General features: G+C 43.3%; 1 protein-coding gene across 1 annotated transcript in view; it reads left to right on the top strand.

Annotated features, from left to right (window-relative positions):
* The window catches only part of LOC117754793 (unconventional myosin-Ib-like), a 58,833-nt gene that overhangs the window by 1,008 nt on the left and 43,566 nt on the right, over positions 1 to 14,259 (top strand). Inside the window, 2 exon segments of the mRNA XM_034574039.1 lie at positions 7,430 to 7,576; positions 10,683 to 10,798. Of these exon segments, the coding sequence (XP_034429930.1) occupies positions 7,451 to 7,576; positions 10,683 to 10,798 (242 nt within the window). The 5' untranslated portion in view covers positions 7,430 to 7,450.

Below are 14,259 nucleotides of genomic sequence, written 5' to 3'. Positions count from 1 at the left end.
TGCTCAGATGCTACTGAAACTATTCACCTCTGTGAGAAACCTCCCAAAGTCCCCCCCCCCCTGGTTTGGAGGAGTGTGGCTCTCTTTCTGCTGGGGTTCTCCTCTGGAACAGTTATGGGAAGACAAAAGTACAGTAGTGTTTTTAAAACAGCAACAGCCACTGAATTAGGTGATAGGATTCTAAAACTGTAGAAAATCCTATCAAAGATTCTTTAAAAGTTGTTTTGGAGGACTGGCTGAGGTTTTACTGCACATGATTGCTGATGCATAACTTAAATGGATCTACATTTCTACCTATAGGGATTTTAGAGCTGAGTCAATGACTTGAGAAACTGCTGATTGTTCTCACTCTAAACACAAGATTGTCCTCAACTTTTTTATTTCCAACCAGTCTTAAAAATATTCATGTTTCAGAAGTACGCAGCCGTAACTGAAGCCATACATCAAGTCAATGGGAATGTTACGAACTCTCCGACTTGTTCTGCTTCAAACGTTGTCGTCTGTGGCTTGATTGCCATGCGATGGTTTCTACTTCTGTACGCTGCAGCGTTCCAAATCCTAATTCCATTTGTGAACTTTAAATCCCAAGAGGATCAGATAAGACCCTTCTTTTTTTTTAAAGGACTATGTCTTTCTCTTTGTGGTTTTCCACAAAAACGACCCCCCCCCCCCCTCAGTCTCAGTCAGGGAAACCAGATGGTAACTTTATTACCCGTCCTGATCAAACAAACGGTGATGTAAGATGACTGTGAAAGGTAGTGTGTGTGGTAAAGCACAGAGACTCCTGGAAAAACTAACAACCGTTTAGCGCGTTGGCAGCTTGTGGCGACTGTTGGCCTCTCGACCAGCTCCACTCAGTTTGAGCTTGCTTGTTTTTCAAGTCGCAACTGCTTTTTCCTAATGTGCCAAAGGCCTCTTCATGAACACTGTGGGGTGAGATGCTATGGTCTAATGTGGTGTGTGTATCGAGGACCAAAGTCCCCTCAGCCAGGGCCATGGTGATGAATGCTGTTTGCACTTGTCTGCCCGTGCAGCTTAGTGTAGTGAGGCGTGTGTCTTGTGTTAGCCCTGCATCAACTGAGGCAGACACACAAACACACACACACACACACACACACACACACACACACACATGCAGTCCCACTGACTAGACCTGAAAAGCCCTCAGCGCTCTTACAGGACGATTTTCTGAAGCTACGAAGCATCAAAACTTGTCTGAATGATACTCGGTTACCTTTTTAAAACTCGTTCCCCTCCTGTTGCTTTGGAGTTGTAAAAGTAAAGCTCGCACATTATCTTCAAAATCACCATCCTAACGAACCTTCACCAGTGCCATTTGACTCTGATCATTTCCCCAACCAGTTCTACTTAGTAGCTTAGACTTTATATCCTTTGTCTGCCATGCAGCTGGGCTAATAATGATTGTGATTCAGTTCACTGTTGCTTTGTTAAGTGTGGCAGCTGCTTTCTCCATTTACTTGTGTGAAACCAAGCCAGGCCGAGGGTTTCGCTGCCCGTCCTGCAGACGAGGCTGAGGCTGCTAACTGGCTGGAACATTTTGAGCGTGTTCTTGTTATGTGGGGAAAAATTGTTCAGTGTGCGTTTACTTTATAGCCGGTAAGCGGTCGAGTTATTTCAAAGCTGTTGTTGTTACTGGTGACGTTCAGCATTGTGAACCCTGAGGATCAGGGTGTTGATCATGTCAATAGTGAAAACTACAAAGCCCCAAGTTTTTCTTTTTAAATGTAGAACTCCAGCCTGACAGCTTAAAGTAAATCCCGACACCAGGATGCAAGTGTCCGATTGCCAAAGCAGCAGCAGTGAGTCAGTGAGTGTGTGTGTGCCCCAGTGTTTAGATCTTTTAGCTCTAATGGTTTCAATGCATCACATTCCGACTGCGTTGATAGATGTGAACATGATTGGTGTTCTGCAGTTAATGGAACATTGCTTCACACTGCCAGTGCGAAAGAGGCCCATTTCCTATTACCTTGTCTGACCATTGTGTATTTTAATGCATTCACGTGGTGTCGAATAATCAGATAGATGCACACGAACGCCACCTCAAGCTGGAACAGCTCAAGTCAGCTGAAATATTGGTACAGAAGATGGCAAGTTGCTGACATCAGCACATCTAAACCGATGAACATCATTTTATAATTGGCTCTATATAGTAGCTTTTGCACTTATAAACTGCATGTCCATCTCTCACAAGTGCCTAACACCATTACTTTTTGGCCAATGCAGATGTTTTTATGATTAACATGAATATATTCTAGATATTTGTTGTTTGCTATTTGTTACTATGCAAAAAAAAAAAAAATGGAAAGGGGTGTCAAAGTGTTTTTTAAACCAAACGCATAAATACATCACATATGCCAAGATAAGCACACTGTAATAAAACTACCAACCTGATCCGTGTGAAACTTACAACTGATATTCTACAAACACCCCTTTCAGAATTTAACGCAGTACACTTAGCGTTATAATGTGGGAAAGAAAATATACTGTCTCTGTTGGGAAGTCTTTTCATTCTTATATTCTGCAGAAACTCTGCAAGTAGCTGTCACCCTAAGTGTTTCCAACCAAGTATTTCACAAAGATATGCAAATTATTTGGTTGTGCCACTTCCTGGTGGGAAATCGAAATGTCTGCTGTTTTTAAAAGATCAAATTTTTTATGCAAATGAAGCCAAAACCTAACTGGAGCAGCTTTTAACCCAGCTTGGCCCCTGCTACTTCAAATCAATGACAAGTGCAGCCAAAGATGCCAAAAACCTCATGTCACTGTTACTCGAGCTGTTCCAAGTTTGGCAGGTTATTTTGTGATCGTGTAGAATGTCATCTCTCACAGTAAGAATCTCATTTAAATGAATGTTGACAGGGTCTTAGACGCTGGCACATCAAAGAGTTATTCTTGTCACTCATCTTGTTTGCGTGTGCTCACTGGATTAATTATGTGGTTGTTCAATTCGGTGACGTCCCGGCTGCCAGCTGTAGACTCTGGGTTTTGAATATCTACCGGTGTTTGTTTGGGTCACAGGTTGATGTTTAACCAGGCTGGCTGATTTTCTGCCATGAAAACTCAAATCGACTCTAAGCCAACGAGCAAAACGTTTGTGTAATCTTAACCTCATCATAGCGTGTGTGTCTAAATTCAAAGTCATCGGACGTAGGCAGTTCTGAGTGCAGACAGAAGTCATCAGTTCACAAGTCATGGAGCGCAAGATGTTCCAAAAACTTTCTCAGCTTGTTCACTCAGTCGCTGTGCCAGCCAGCGGAGTGACTGCCAATCTGTTCATATGCCAGCCTTTAACTCGCACAGATCTGCACCTGGAGCTGTGTTGAGGACTGTGGATTCCAGGTCACTTTCCCAGGCAGCTGCTCGCTCTCTGCCCCTCTAAACCGCTGTCCTCTCTGTCCCGGGCTGCTCTGGCACAGCCCCACGGCCCGCTGCTGCTCCATTAGGGAGGGCCTTTAATCTCCGTCACTGCCAGCAGCCTGCGATGTTGTGACTCTTCTGCCCGGCGACAAGGCCGGCCTGGTCTGCGGTGAATTTACAGACGATTACGCTGCATAATAGATTTTATTATCATTTGTTTGCACATAGACGCCACAGTGTTCCCAAACAGCTGCTCCCAAGGTAGAATGACACCAATCATCTCTCAGGGTGGCTCGCACAATGCCCATTTGCCTTCCCCTCAAACCACATGTCACTTTCGATCGCCAGCTTGTTTTGTCAACCCTAATGCAAATTTTGACCATTTAGAAATTGATGACCCCCGTGAGCTCGTTTCCCTTTTAATCACGCACATGCGTCCTAACACACAACTGCTGATTTGTTTGGCTCTTTCACCGCTTGCATGCGAGTGCTCGCACGGTTGTTGACCTTTTGGTTAAGCTCTCTCTCCTCAGTGAAGGACAGAGAGGAACACGTAGCCTCAGTCAAGGCCTTGTAAATAATATATGTACATTTAATGGTGTTATTTTCTTTTTCACATTTCCCCCCCTTAGCTTGATCTTATTGGGAAATCTAGGTCAGTGTCAGAGGCAGGAAGCCAAACATGCATCATAATATTGTTGGTGACACGCATTGAAATCCCAGGTCCAACCCACCCATCAATAATAGACTCTGGAATCTAGAGTCATGTTTTGGTTTTTCTGTTGAGCAATTTAGCTTCTCTAAATACAGCACTTTAATCCGTGGGAATTATAGATGAAATTGCAATTTCAAAATTTAATCATGTGACCTGTACTCCGTGTCCTTGCATGCTCTGTCTGATCTTGCCAGAATGCTCCACATATTCTGCAACAACCAATGAGAGGGAGGCCTGCTTAGTTAAGTGCCAGCGGCAGGTATTCATGTGGGTGATAAGTGAAGAATAATGGCAGGTAGTTGTTCCAGGAAGTCCTTCTAAAGTAATTGTTCAGCTATTAAATGCACCCATCATTCTATCCAGGGTTGCAGAGTACAGTCAAACCAAGGCCCGGCCATGTGAAAGATATGTTGCTTTTAATCAGAATCTCTTTTGGTCCTTTTGTAACATTAGGTCAAGATTTATTGTGCCAAATTTAAATGCCACACATAGCTACACTGTACCAGTCAGCTTTGGAGAGCGCACTCGGGTAAGGTGACGCGCATCCAGGCCGAGGGCATTTGGCCATAAGTTTTGCCACATCACTGATTCACGAGATTTAGAGTTGAGATTAATAGCAGCTAAACCATGTGGGCGTACGTGATGCTTACCTCCTAAACATTCATCAGAGAGATTGATTAAATCTCTCTGATGCAAAATGCATCAAAGAGATTGATAAAGTGGGGCACTTTTAATCCACTTTCTGAGTCATTCACCAGAGGTTTATACAAGGGTCATTTTGATTTAGACTGATTTTAGTTTTTCTCTGTTATATAAAAAGTAAATGTTGTGATATTTTGTTTTCTTCACGTAGCATCACACAAATCTTTTTTTTTTTTACATTTACCAATGAGTGGCAGAGTAGTTATATTCGTCATCACTAACCACTCAGCAGTGAGGATAATCCCCTGAGTTTAATCAAGGCTGCAAGGTTTCCTCTTATTCCCCCACTTTGGATCTAGCACAACAGTTAGCAGCAGGCAGCGACTCTTATTAATGGGATTGTGTCACTGGCTGCCTGGAAGCCAGTTCCAAATCTAGGGTAGTGGGTTATCAGCAGAGGAGCTGAGAGCATATCCAGCATCCAGGCTGCAGACAGATGCAATATGTTGTTGCTCAGGATGGCACAGGCGCGCGTGCGACATAGACACAGTGTTCTCCCCCAGGTCAGCGAGAGGCTTCAGCATCTGCTTTCTGTTTTAAACTCCTGTTTGTTCATACCAGGGACTAGACTCAGCACTTTCAGGGTTGCATGTCTGTGCACTAACTGTAAGGCAGCGAGTTCACAGTAGCTGGGTAGTTAATGACTTTATTGTAATTCACTTGACCAATATTGATTGTGGCTGGCGAGTACAAACATCATTACTAACAGTTTGTGACTTTGAGTTTGAGTCACTTCCAGCACATTGTATGTTTTCAGTTTTATCCATGCAATGTATGGATGAAGGCCAACACCTTGAATTACACTGGAAATGTGGAAACGACCCAAAATGCTTCAGTTTAATAATACAAAAAAAAAAGAAACTCTGTGCTGTTGGGATCAATGAAGGAATCTGGAATGCTGTAGGAAAGCAGCAGCAGCGTTATGAAGCTCTAGAGAAAGATATAGACACATGGCTTGAGATCACAGAGCAGGTGATTCCCGTTTCATCTGACCATGCTAAAAGGAAATGACTTGATTTAAAACGGCATCGCAGACAAGAAAGGCAGCTGGTAGACATGAGCTGTCACTGGGAATGTTTTGGCACAGAGCCAAAGTGCACCAGACAGTCGGCACAAAGTAACGGACCTCGCTTGCATTTTCAGAGGAACACATATACTTTTGCAATGTTGTTCTTCACCTTTAAAATGTTTTGTGATAGTTGTTTTCTAACTTCTTGGCTGCTACCAAGAACCTGGCAATGTCTTTATGGGCCAATAACACTGGGCCCACAGAGGTCAGAGAAAAAGGGGAAAGGCTACACTGGGAATCCCATTTTTGTTCAGGAATACCTGAAACACAATGATGGTTCTGCTTAAACATGTCAGCTCCATTTCTTTCAGTCGCTGAGCCAGCTATTTAATCCCAAATCATCAACCCTCCACATCTGTCTGATATTATTATTATTCATCTTAATATTTGTCTGAGATGAATCATGTGGAAAATGTTTTTGTCGGCTTTAGACATACGAGGCCTTTGCCCCTTTTTTCCATATGATTGCAAAGTGTTTCTAACTCCGCTAAAGGAGACGTACTGTATGTGCTACAGGAGCAGTGAACAATAGCTGACTGCATGGCCTCATCCACTGGCTTGGTGCGGACGGTCTGTCACAACACCACACATTAGGGTTTTTGGTGCAGCAAATCCCTGTATCAAGGCCCTGAATGTGTCCCAGGCCCCTCTTTTATCTGCAGCCCTATAGCATTGGGATTACTGTTCCCAAAAGAGAGGGGCGGCAACACTAGACTGAAAACTGCCACCCCCAGCACTGTTTTTGTCCCAGTGCTCTGCAGTCCAGATCGCTCCCACCAAATATTATAATCGCTGCATCGAGCAAGTCGTGCAACAAAAAACAGTAAAGCAGTTTTTTTGGGGGGAGGACTGGTGGTGGTGGTGGGGGGGGGGGGCATTGCTTTTGATTTATAAGGAGCCCTGAAACGGGAGCCAATTCCAGCTGGGCAGACAGTCAGAGGTTAAGAGTAAAGTTCGTCAGTTATGTAATTGCCTGTGGGATGTTCTCACATGCCAGAGGAGAGGACTGAGTAGCCAACCAGAAGCCCCCCACTCCTCCCCTGGAGTCAAACCACCGCTGTACAAACATGTCCACCCCAGAAGTTTATTTGCATTAGCTAAGTTTAGGACCGTTTATTTTCTGATCAGAGGATGCCTCGGAAGACATTTGCCAGAGGCCTCGCGAATAATAGGGAACAAGAATAAAATAATGACCCTTATAGGTGTAATAAAGTGATACACTTCGGTAACTAGTGTTTCTCACCATGTTTGTGTGTATCCCTGAGGTCTAACAAACATGTTAAGTGTGTTCTTCTCAAGCAAAACAAACGAAAACAAGTACACACACACACACACACACAGCCACACACAAAACAGTTTTAGATCTTTTTTGGTTCACAGCCGTATTTGCTCTCTAGCAGTTTTCTTCCTCACTGACTTTTCTGGCTCACTCTTGCACGATCAAAACAAACCAGCGGCCCACTCATAAACATCTCTCTTTAGCGCCACGGGCCAAGAGCTCCACAGGATGCCTTTTTAATTTGCTCAATGTGTGATGTATCTCTTCTTCCTGGTTCTCTGTGCAGGGGGGGAAACCGGCAGCCAAAATGGAGGTGAAGACGTCACTTCTGGACAACATGATCGGGGTGGGCGACATGGTCCTCCTCGAGCCCCTGTCCGAAGACTCGTTCCTCGAAAACCTGAAGAACCGCTTTGAGCACAATGAGATATACGTAAGTACACCATTGTACCTGCAGATAATAATTGTGTTAAGTGAATGTTATTGGAGATGTTCCCATACAATGTCCCCCTTTACAATACTGATTCATATACATGGTGCAGTGATAAGGTAATTTCTGGGATAATTTCAGTTTTATCTGGGTGGAACTATTATACTTTTAAGATGTGATATTGGATCGGTACAAAGGTTTGCGTACTTGCTGATGTGCGACCATTTCAATCTTTTTGCTGGTATCAGAACATCTCTAAATGGTGTCTGAGTCTGAGTGTTAAAGTATGTTGTCTTAAACTGTTATGTCTGTCCCTGCTTCCACAGACAGTAATAGACGTCTTCACTTAGAAACCATGCAGATATCTTTTGCTCTATTGTTCCTCCATTCATTCCTCCACTAATTTTAGTCATGGCTACATAAGTGGCACATATACAGAGACCACACTCACCAGCCAATCAATAAATCACATCAGTGAGGAATGTAGGTGATGCCCTTAAATGAGGCATGAAATCCAGAGCACAGAAACAAGGAGAGGCTGGCAGCCTGTCTGGCTGTTTATCTAGACAAAAAACAGGGGTTGTTAAACTGTTATCTCCGCATCAGACACTTGGGTCTGGAGCTGTGGCTCTCCACGACTCTTCTGCTCTGCCGGCTGGCTGCTGCTGTAGATGACAGTCAAGACGATTGCTGCTCAGCTCTGGCCGCTGTTGGCTCAAAGGGCCCCAGGGATGATGTCACCTCATTTAGCGATGACTGCCTTCGTGGTGTGCTAGATTTTTTTGTTGGGATGCAGCTCGCATCCTGCTGAGGATTCTGGAATGGTGTTTTCTCTGAGAGGTGTTTTTTACTGCGTGTGGTGCTGACCTCAATGTTGTGGAAGTAGTTAAATAACAAATGTCTTAATTATGGTGAAAAACCTTCCCCTGTTACTTTAGTACTGACTGCACAAGTCAACGTGGAAAGCTAAAACACACGAGTCCATAATGGAAGCTTTTTGGTAGCATTAACTTCAGGATTGACGACCAAGACGAGTTCTGAATCCTGTACTTATCCAATAAATCTGTGGTGCACAGTCCTCGCATGTGAATGGATTTTTCCCTCGTGTGGCATCATCCCTTACAAATGGACCCTGCCCCCACCCCCGAACTATCATATGACGGCTCACAGCAGAAGAAGCATGGCTTTGTTTTCTGGAGAGACGACACATCATGTCTCCAATAAGTCAGTGGAAAATCAAAGAGACTGAAAATCACCCTTTTAATCTGTTCATGTCTGACCGAGTTAAAGGAATCACTGAGAATCTCAGTGTTTCTCAAAGTTTAACTCCTAAAGCTTTCTCCATTTTTAACCACCGAATGTGTGTTATGTAGCGTGATTGGCTGCATTTGATCTCTGTGGCAGGATGATCAGCCCCGTCTCATAAATTGGCATTTACACTTTCTTTAAATATAGGACTTAATGAATGTCCTGACATTTTATAAAGAGGGTTAGGGTTAAAAAACTGATGTGTCTGCCCTCCTCATCTCCAATCAACCATGACTCCAGACTCCACGTGTCTTGTCACTCTTAAGTTTTCGGGTGAATTTTGCTTTTCTAAACTGACAGATGAAAAGGGGGAAGCTGCCGTGCACACAGGTCCTGAACTCGAAAGCGGTTCGAAAGCTGAGCGACAAAGAAAACGCGTAGATGAATTCATGTATTTGCTTGTGATGTGTCATCTGAGCAGCTGTATACTTGGTTCTAACAGATGGAGTTTTAACACGCACGAAGGCAGGTGCAGAAAGGCACAATAAAGAAAACGTACAGCTGCATTGGTCCGTGCCGATGTGACACGACACTCCCTTTAGCCCTCTGTGTGTATCTGGATCTAGGGGTTTTGGTTTCATTAGAGCACAGATGCACAGTTTCACTTTATTTTGCTTTGAATCTGAATTAAATTGCACTTTTTTTTGTTTGCAAAGGGTTAATGCATGATTGTCATGCTTTTAACTTTAACTTTTTGAATCACACTATTAAAATATCTCTGGATCTGGTGTGAAAATGCTTAAAAGCCCTCAGGTCATAGTTATCTGAGCCTTTCTTACACCAGTTTTATGATCTGAGAGAGGATTCATGAAATACACACGAATCTCTGTTGATTGTCTTAATGATAAGCACGAGAAAAACATCTATATTTTCTTGTGTCTCTTTTGGTCAAGAGAGCCCCTCATTAACACATGATACTGTGTTTACATGGCGCACACACTCTTTCCCTTTGTGCCCGTCCTCTGCACTTGAAAAGGCCTCTTTCTGCCTCCAGTGGGCTATTGAACGAGAGGCAGTGGGAGGCTGTGGTGTTGCCACAGGGAAGGCCACGCTCCGCTCTCGCCAGAGTGGGTTATGCAACAGCCATTACCATGGAGAGCAAAGAGAAAAAATGTTTCAGGTTGATGTTTGAAAGTGCTATCTGGACTGTGTTTCACACGTGGGAGGATGTTAAGGATGATTGCTGGTTACATTTGCTCTCAAAAATATCTGACGAGGGTTATCAGCTGAACGAGCGCTGCATGAATCTTACATAAAGGTGTTCTTTTGTTTGAAAACATGTAACGGAGGAAGCGGTGCTTTGTAGGTTTTTGATTAAAACCCAGATGCTGACATTTTAATTACATCGATCGTGTAATTGACTGGTGTAACAATTATATTTTAATGGGAAACACTCCAAATGGACTGTTTTTAAAAGATCTTCATTTTACATGCAGATTTGTGTCTTTGTTCACACCAATTGCTAACGTCCAGCCCTCTATTGGTATAATGTTTATACACACACACACATGCATAAACTTACTGCCCCCTTTTAGCAGCATGACCTCTTTCCAGTTTGCGTTTACTTCCCAGCCCACAGATTCCATAAGCTTTTCATTTCAGTGTCTCCAGTTTCACTCCAGGTGTTGCAGGTCTCAACAGTGAATCAGGAATAACCAGCTGAGGGGAAAAAAAGACATGAGCAGAACCTCCACTTTTAACAATTATCACCCAAATGGAGAAAAAGTTGTCTGCATAAAACTGAATAAATGCCATGTGGAATCTCACTTAATGTTTCCGTACTTTCTTCTCCTTCCTCCAGACATACATTGGCAGTGTGGTGATCTCCATGAACCCCTACAGGTCCCTGCCCATCTTCACACCTGAGAAAGTGGAGGAGTATCGCAACAGAAACTTCTATGAACTCAGTCCACACATGTGAGTCCATTTTTCAGGTCCTATTTTACGTCCTATGCCCCCACGAAAGCCTCAAGCGCTGTTTGACTGCGGGGTTTTAAATTTGATCCCCCTTTTATGTGGAATCTTTTTTAACAAAGAAGTTGAGGATGGCACGAGGGTTTTGTTAGTTTGAATGTGTAGAAGGGGGCTGTCATCTGTGTGTTGAAGATAAAGCATATTGCAAACCTCTGTAAGGATTATCAATGTGGCCCCAGTGACTAATGCGGATGGCTGTGGGGGGGGGGGGGGGCTGAGAACAGAGGGACACTAGCTCTTGTGTGGAGAGCGGGACTGCAGCTTCTGTCGGCCATTCAGCACCGTGGCGTGCCATCTGTCCGCTGGCAACATTAAGTAAGCATTGCTGCGAGGCTGCCAAGATAAAACAAAGCCCAATACTCGTCAATTAGCCCGCTGTGTCTCTCGGGCTGCAGCAGAAACCCCTCGGAGACACCGGCTGAGAGAGTGAGAGTGCCCTCGTCTCAGAACAGACACACTCCCTCCAGACAAAAGCAAGCTCCTTGGCGTTACTTTACAGCCAGCTATACCAAAGTGACATGACACAGTTTCAGGCTGTTGTACTTCAGCCCTTCCTTTTTGTATTTCACTGCCCGACTCTTCCATCTTTTCTTCTGTAGGTAAGGACTTTGAGTTTTTTCTCATTGTCAGTTACTCAGTACGTTGTTTTAAAGGGAATTTCGAAGGTTGTCCTATAATTTACCTTTTGAGTGATGAGAACTTAAATTGGACACAACAGATCCTGAGCTCAGAGGAAAAGCTCTGTGCTTTTATTGGCTTAAGGCTCAAACTGAGCATTGGCCAGTAACGTGGCGTCCCTCCATCGTGAATGTCTGTTCGAGGTTCACTCATGTTTAACTGTGGTTTCTATCGCTCTCCGTTTCCTTTGCCTACTTTGCCTCCTCTGACAACGTGGCTCTTTTTGCCTGGTAGTTTCCACACGGTTGTTCCGTCGTTTTCTCTACCTGGGGAAAGCTACCGAGCTGCAGGAGGAAAACAAAAGCTCGGTCCTCTTTCTGTTTTGGTTATGCAGTGGTGGACATGATTTCTTGTGCCACGAAATATCATGGCTGCTGGGAGACAGAATTGAATAGGGGAAACCAAGGCTTTATAGGAAACCAATCGCAGATGGTGGCAATCAACATTTACTTCAGTATGATAAAATAAAGCAAAAAACTTGTCTTACTCTGACAATAACCAAACTTGTACATTGCCTGGGGGATGATGTATGATTTTAGGACATTTAGGGGATTTTTTAAATGTTTTGCAGCAGACCAGCTGCATTACCACAAAATGATTTGGGTGGTTGGCAAGAGCGTTTTCATACCACACTGACATGAACTGACACTGGTGCCTGCCTTTTTAAAAGGGCAGTCATGTAAAGAATGAGGGATTTGTATGAAGTATGCCATGACATGTTTTGGGAATATAGATTTTTGTCATTTGCACTAGACTCCATCACTTCTCTTCTGGCTCAAACGGCTAAAAGGAATTTGTCTGAATCCAAAGAGCCTGCGGTAGAAAGAGATATATAAACCAAAGAGGCTAAGATATGAACTGACCTGGGTTCAGAGGCAGAACCACATTCAATAAAATACAGAGTTTGATCAGTTTCTGTATAAATGATTGAAAGAGTCAGTTCTAAGAAGGAGTCTGGAGACATCTCTCCCCATCTCAGGTTCTGCTTCTCTAGTGATGGGGGGAGAATAAATCTGTCTGAACTGTACATCCTCTAAACACGTTAAACATCACCTCATCGTTAGAGTTTTAAGTAAAGAAGATTAAGCCCAGTTTAATAGGACGGGCTCTTCTCTAGAGGACTTGAAATGCCAGTCAAAGGCCGATTGTTTCAACATGCTACATGAATTCATCTTAATCCCCCCCCCCCCCCCGGTCTGACCATCTGGACCAAGCTTTGTGGCTTTGCATTGATCTTCCTCAAGTAATGTTAAAACCCAAGATCTGGTCAAATGCTCATGCTCATTTCACATTATCCCATTTGGTGTTATTTAAATATTTTATTTTGCTTAATCTACATGCAACCCTTATTTTTTTACTAACGGTTAGGAGAGCAATACCATTTGAGCTCTTTGCTTTTATTGCCACAACAGTGCAAAGAACATAGGGGTTACAAACCTTGTTTTTCAGGTTGTTGCTCAGTGTTTCATCTCAATAGTTAGTAAATGAGTTAAAAATACACTAGATCAATTTGGTACTAATGAAACTATCATATAAGCTCCTTCGTCTTTTGTATTTCTCTGTACCGCTATGACATTGTTGGACATGTTAAAAGTTACTCTAACACATCTTAGTTGTTTTCTCACTTTGTGATATGCTAACAAAGACTGCATAGAAATATTCTGACCACATGAAAGAAACTTATTCTGATCTAGCTCTTGTTTAGAAGCAAAGGGGAGTATGCACCCCATATGTTTTCATCCTCAGTGTATATAAGAACACACAGGCACATTCTTAGCATATAGACTGAACCTAACTCTCCAGTTAAATTGTTTTAGTTCCACTTTTGACTTAAAATCTGTTCATGTCTAGACAGCTGATTGTGGTGTGGGAACACACATTGATGCTGTAGTTAAAACACATCTGACCTGACTGGTAATCACTACAGGTAATTAAATGTATTGTTCATTTCACCTTAAACACAAACATTTTCCCCATCAGACCTTTCACTTCTCACCACATTAATTTAAAGTGTGAAGATGCAAAAGGAAAAGTACGTACATGCATGTGACGAATACACCAGAGTCTGTAATTCCATTTCATTCATCCCTGGATGATGATGCAGACGCTTGATGGCTCCCAATTCCCCCAAACTAGAAAATGCTGCTGTTTTTCGTGACCCTGTTTTTTGCACGACTGAGCCTCATCAGGCTGAGCCTCGTTATGGCCACATTGACTGACCAATGCTGAAGGGGGATCAGTGATGGCCTTTAATTAAGGTAACAGCAGGGGGTCTGAGGAATCTTCTTCTTGCTGTCCCTGATCCTCATTAAACACTCAAAGTAGTTTAGATTTGCCGTAACCTCTAACGATGTTGGGATGTGTAAATGCCTTATTGACCTATTGCTGTGTGAAAAACTGTAAATCCTGTGCATTGTAAAATTGTAGGTAATTGAATGCATGAACAGTTTTATACATGTAGGGTGTTGAATGCAGAAAGCTTGATGGAAATGAAAAAATTAGCATGTAGCTGATGGCTGGGTTGAATTTCTCACCTCACTGTCGCTGCAGAGATGCTCTAGAGAACAAACGACAGGCAGCAGATAACCGCTCGAGCCTTCGACTCCCCCCTCACACTTCAGGACACCCACACACACACGCTGGAAATAACACTACCGTATCAATCAGCTGCACCTGTTTGGACTCTAAGGGTTTAAGATCGGACGTGTCAGAATGCCACAAATCAG

This window comes from Hippoglossus hippoglossus, chromosome 21 (genome assembly GCF_009819705.1).
Source record: "Hippoglossus hippoglossus isolate fHipHip1 chromosome 21, fHipHip1.pri, whole genome shotgun sequence".
Taxonomy (NCBI): Eukaryota; Metazoa; Chordata; class Actinopteri; order Pleuronectiformes; family Pleuronectidae; genus Hippoglossus; species Hippoglossus hippoglossus.
The sequence above is the reverse complement of the archived record's forward strand: the minus strand, read 5'-3'. Positions and strand labels throughout refer to the sequence as shown.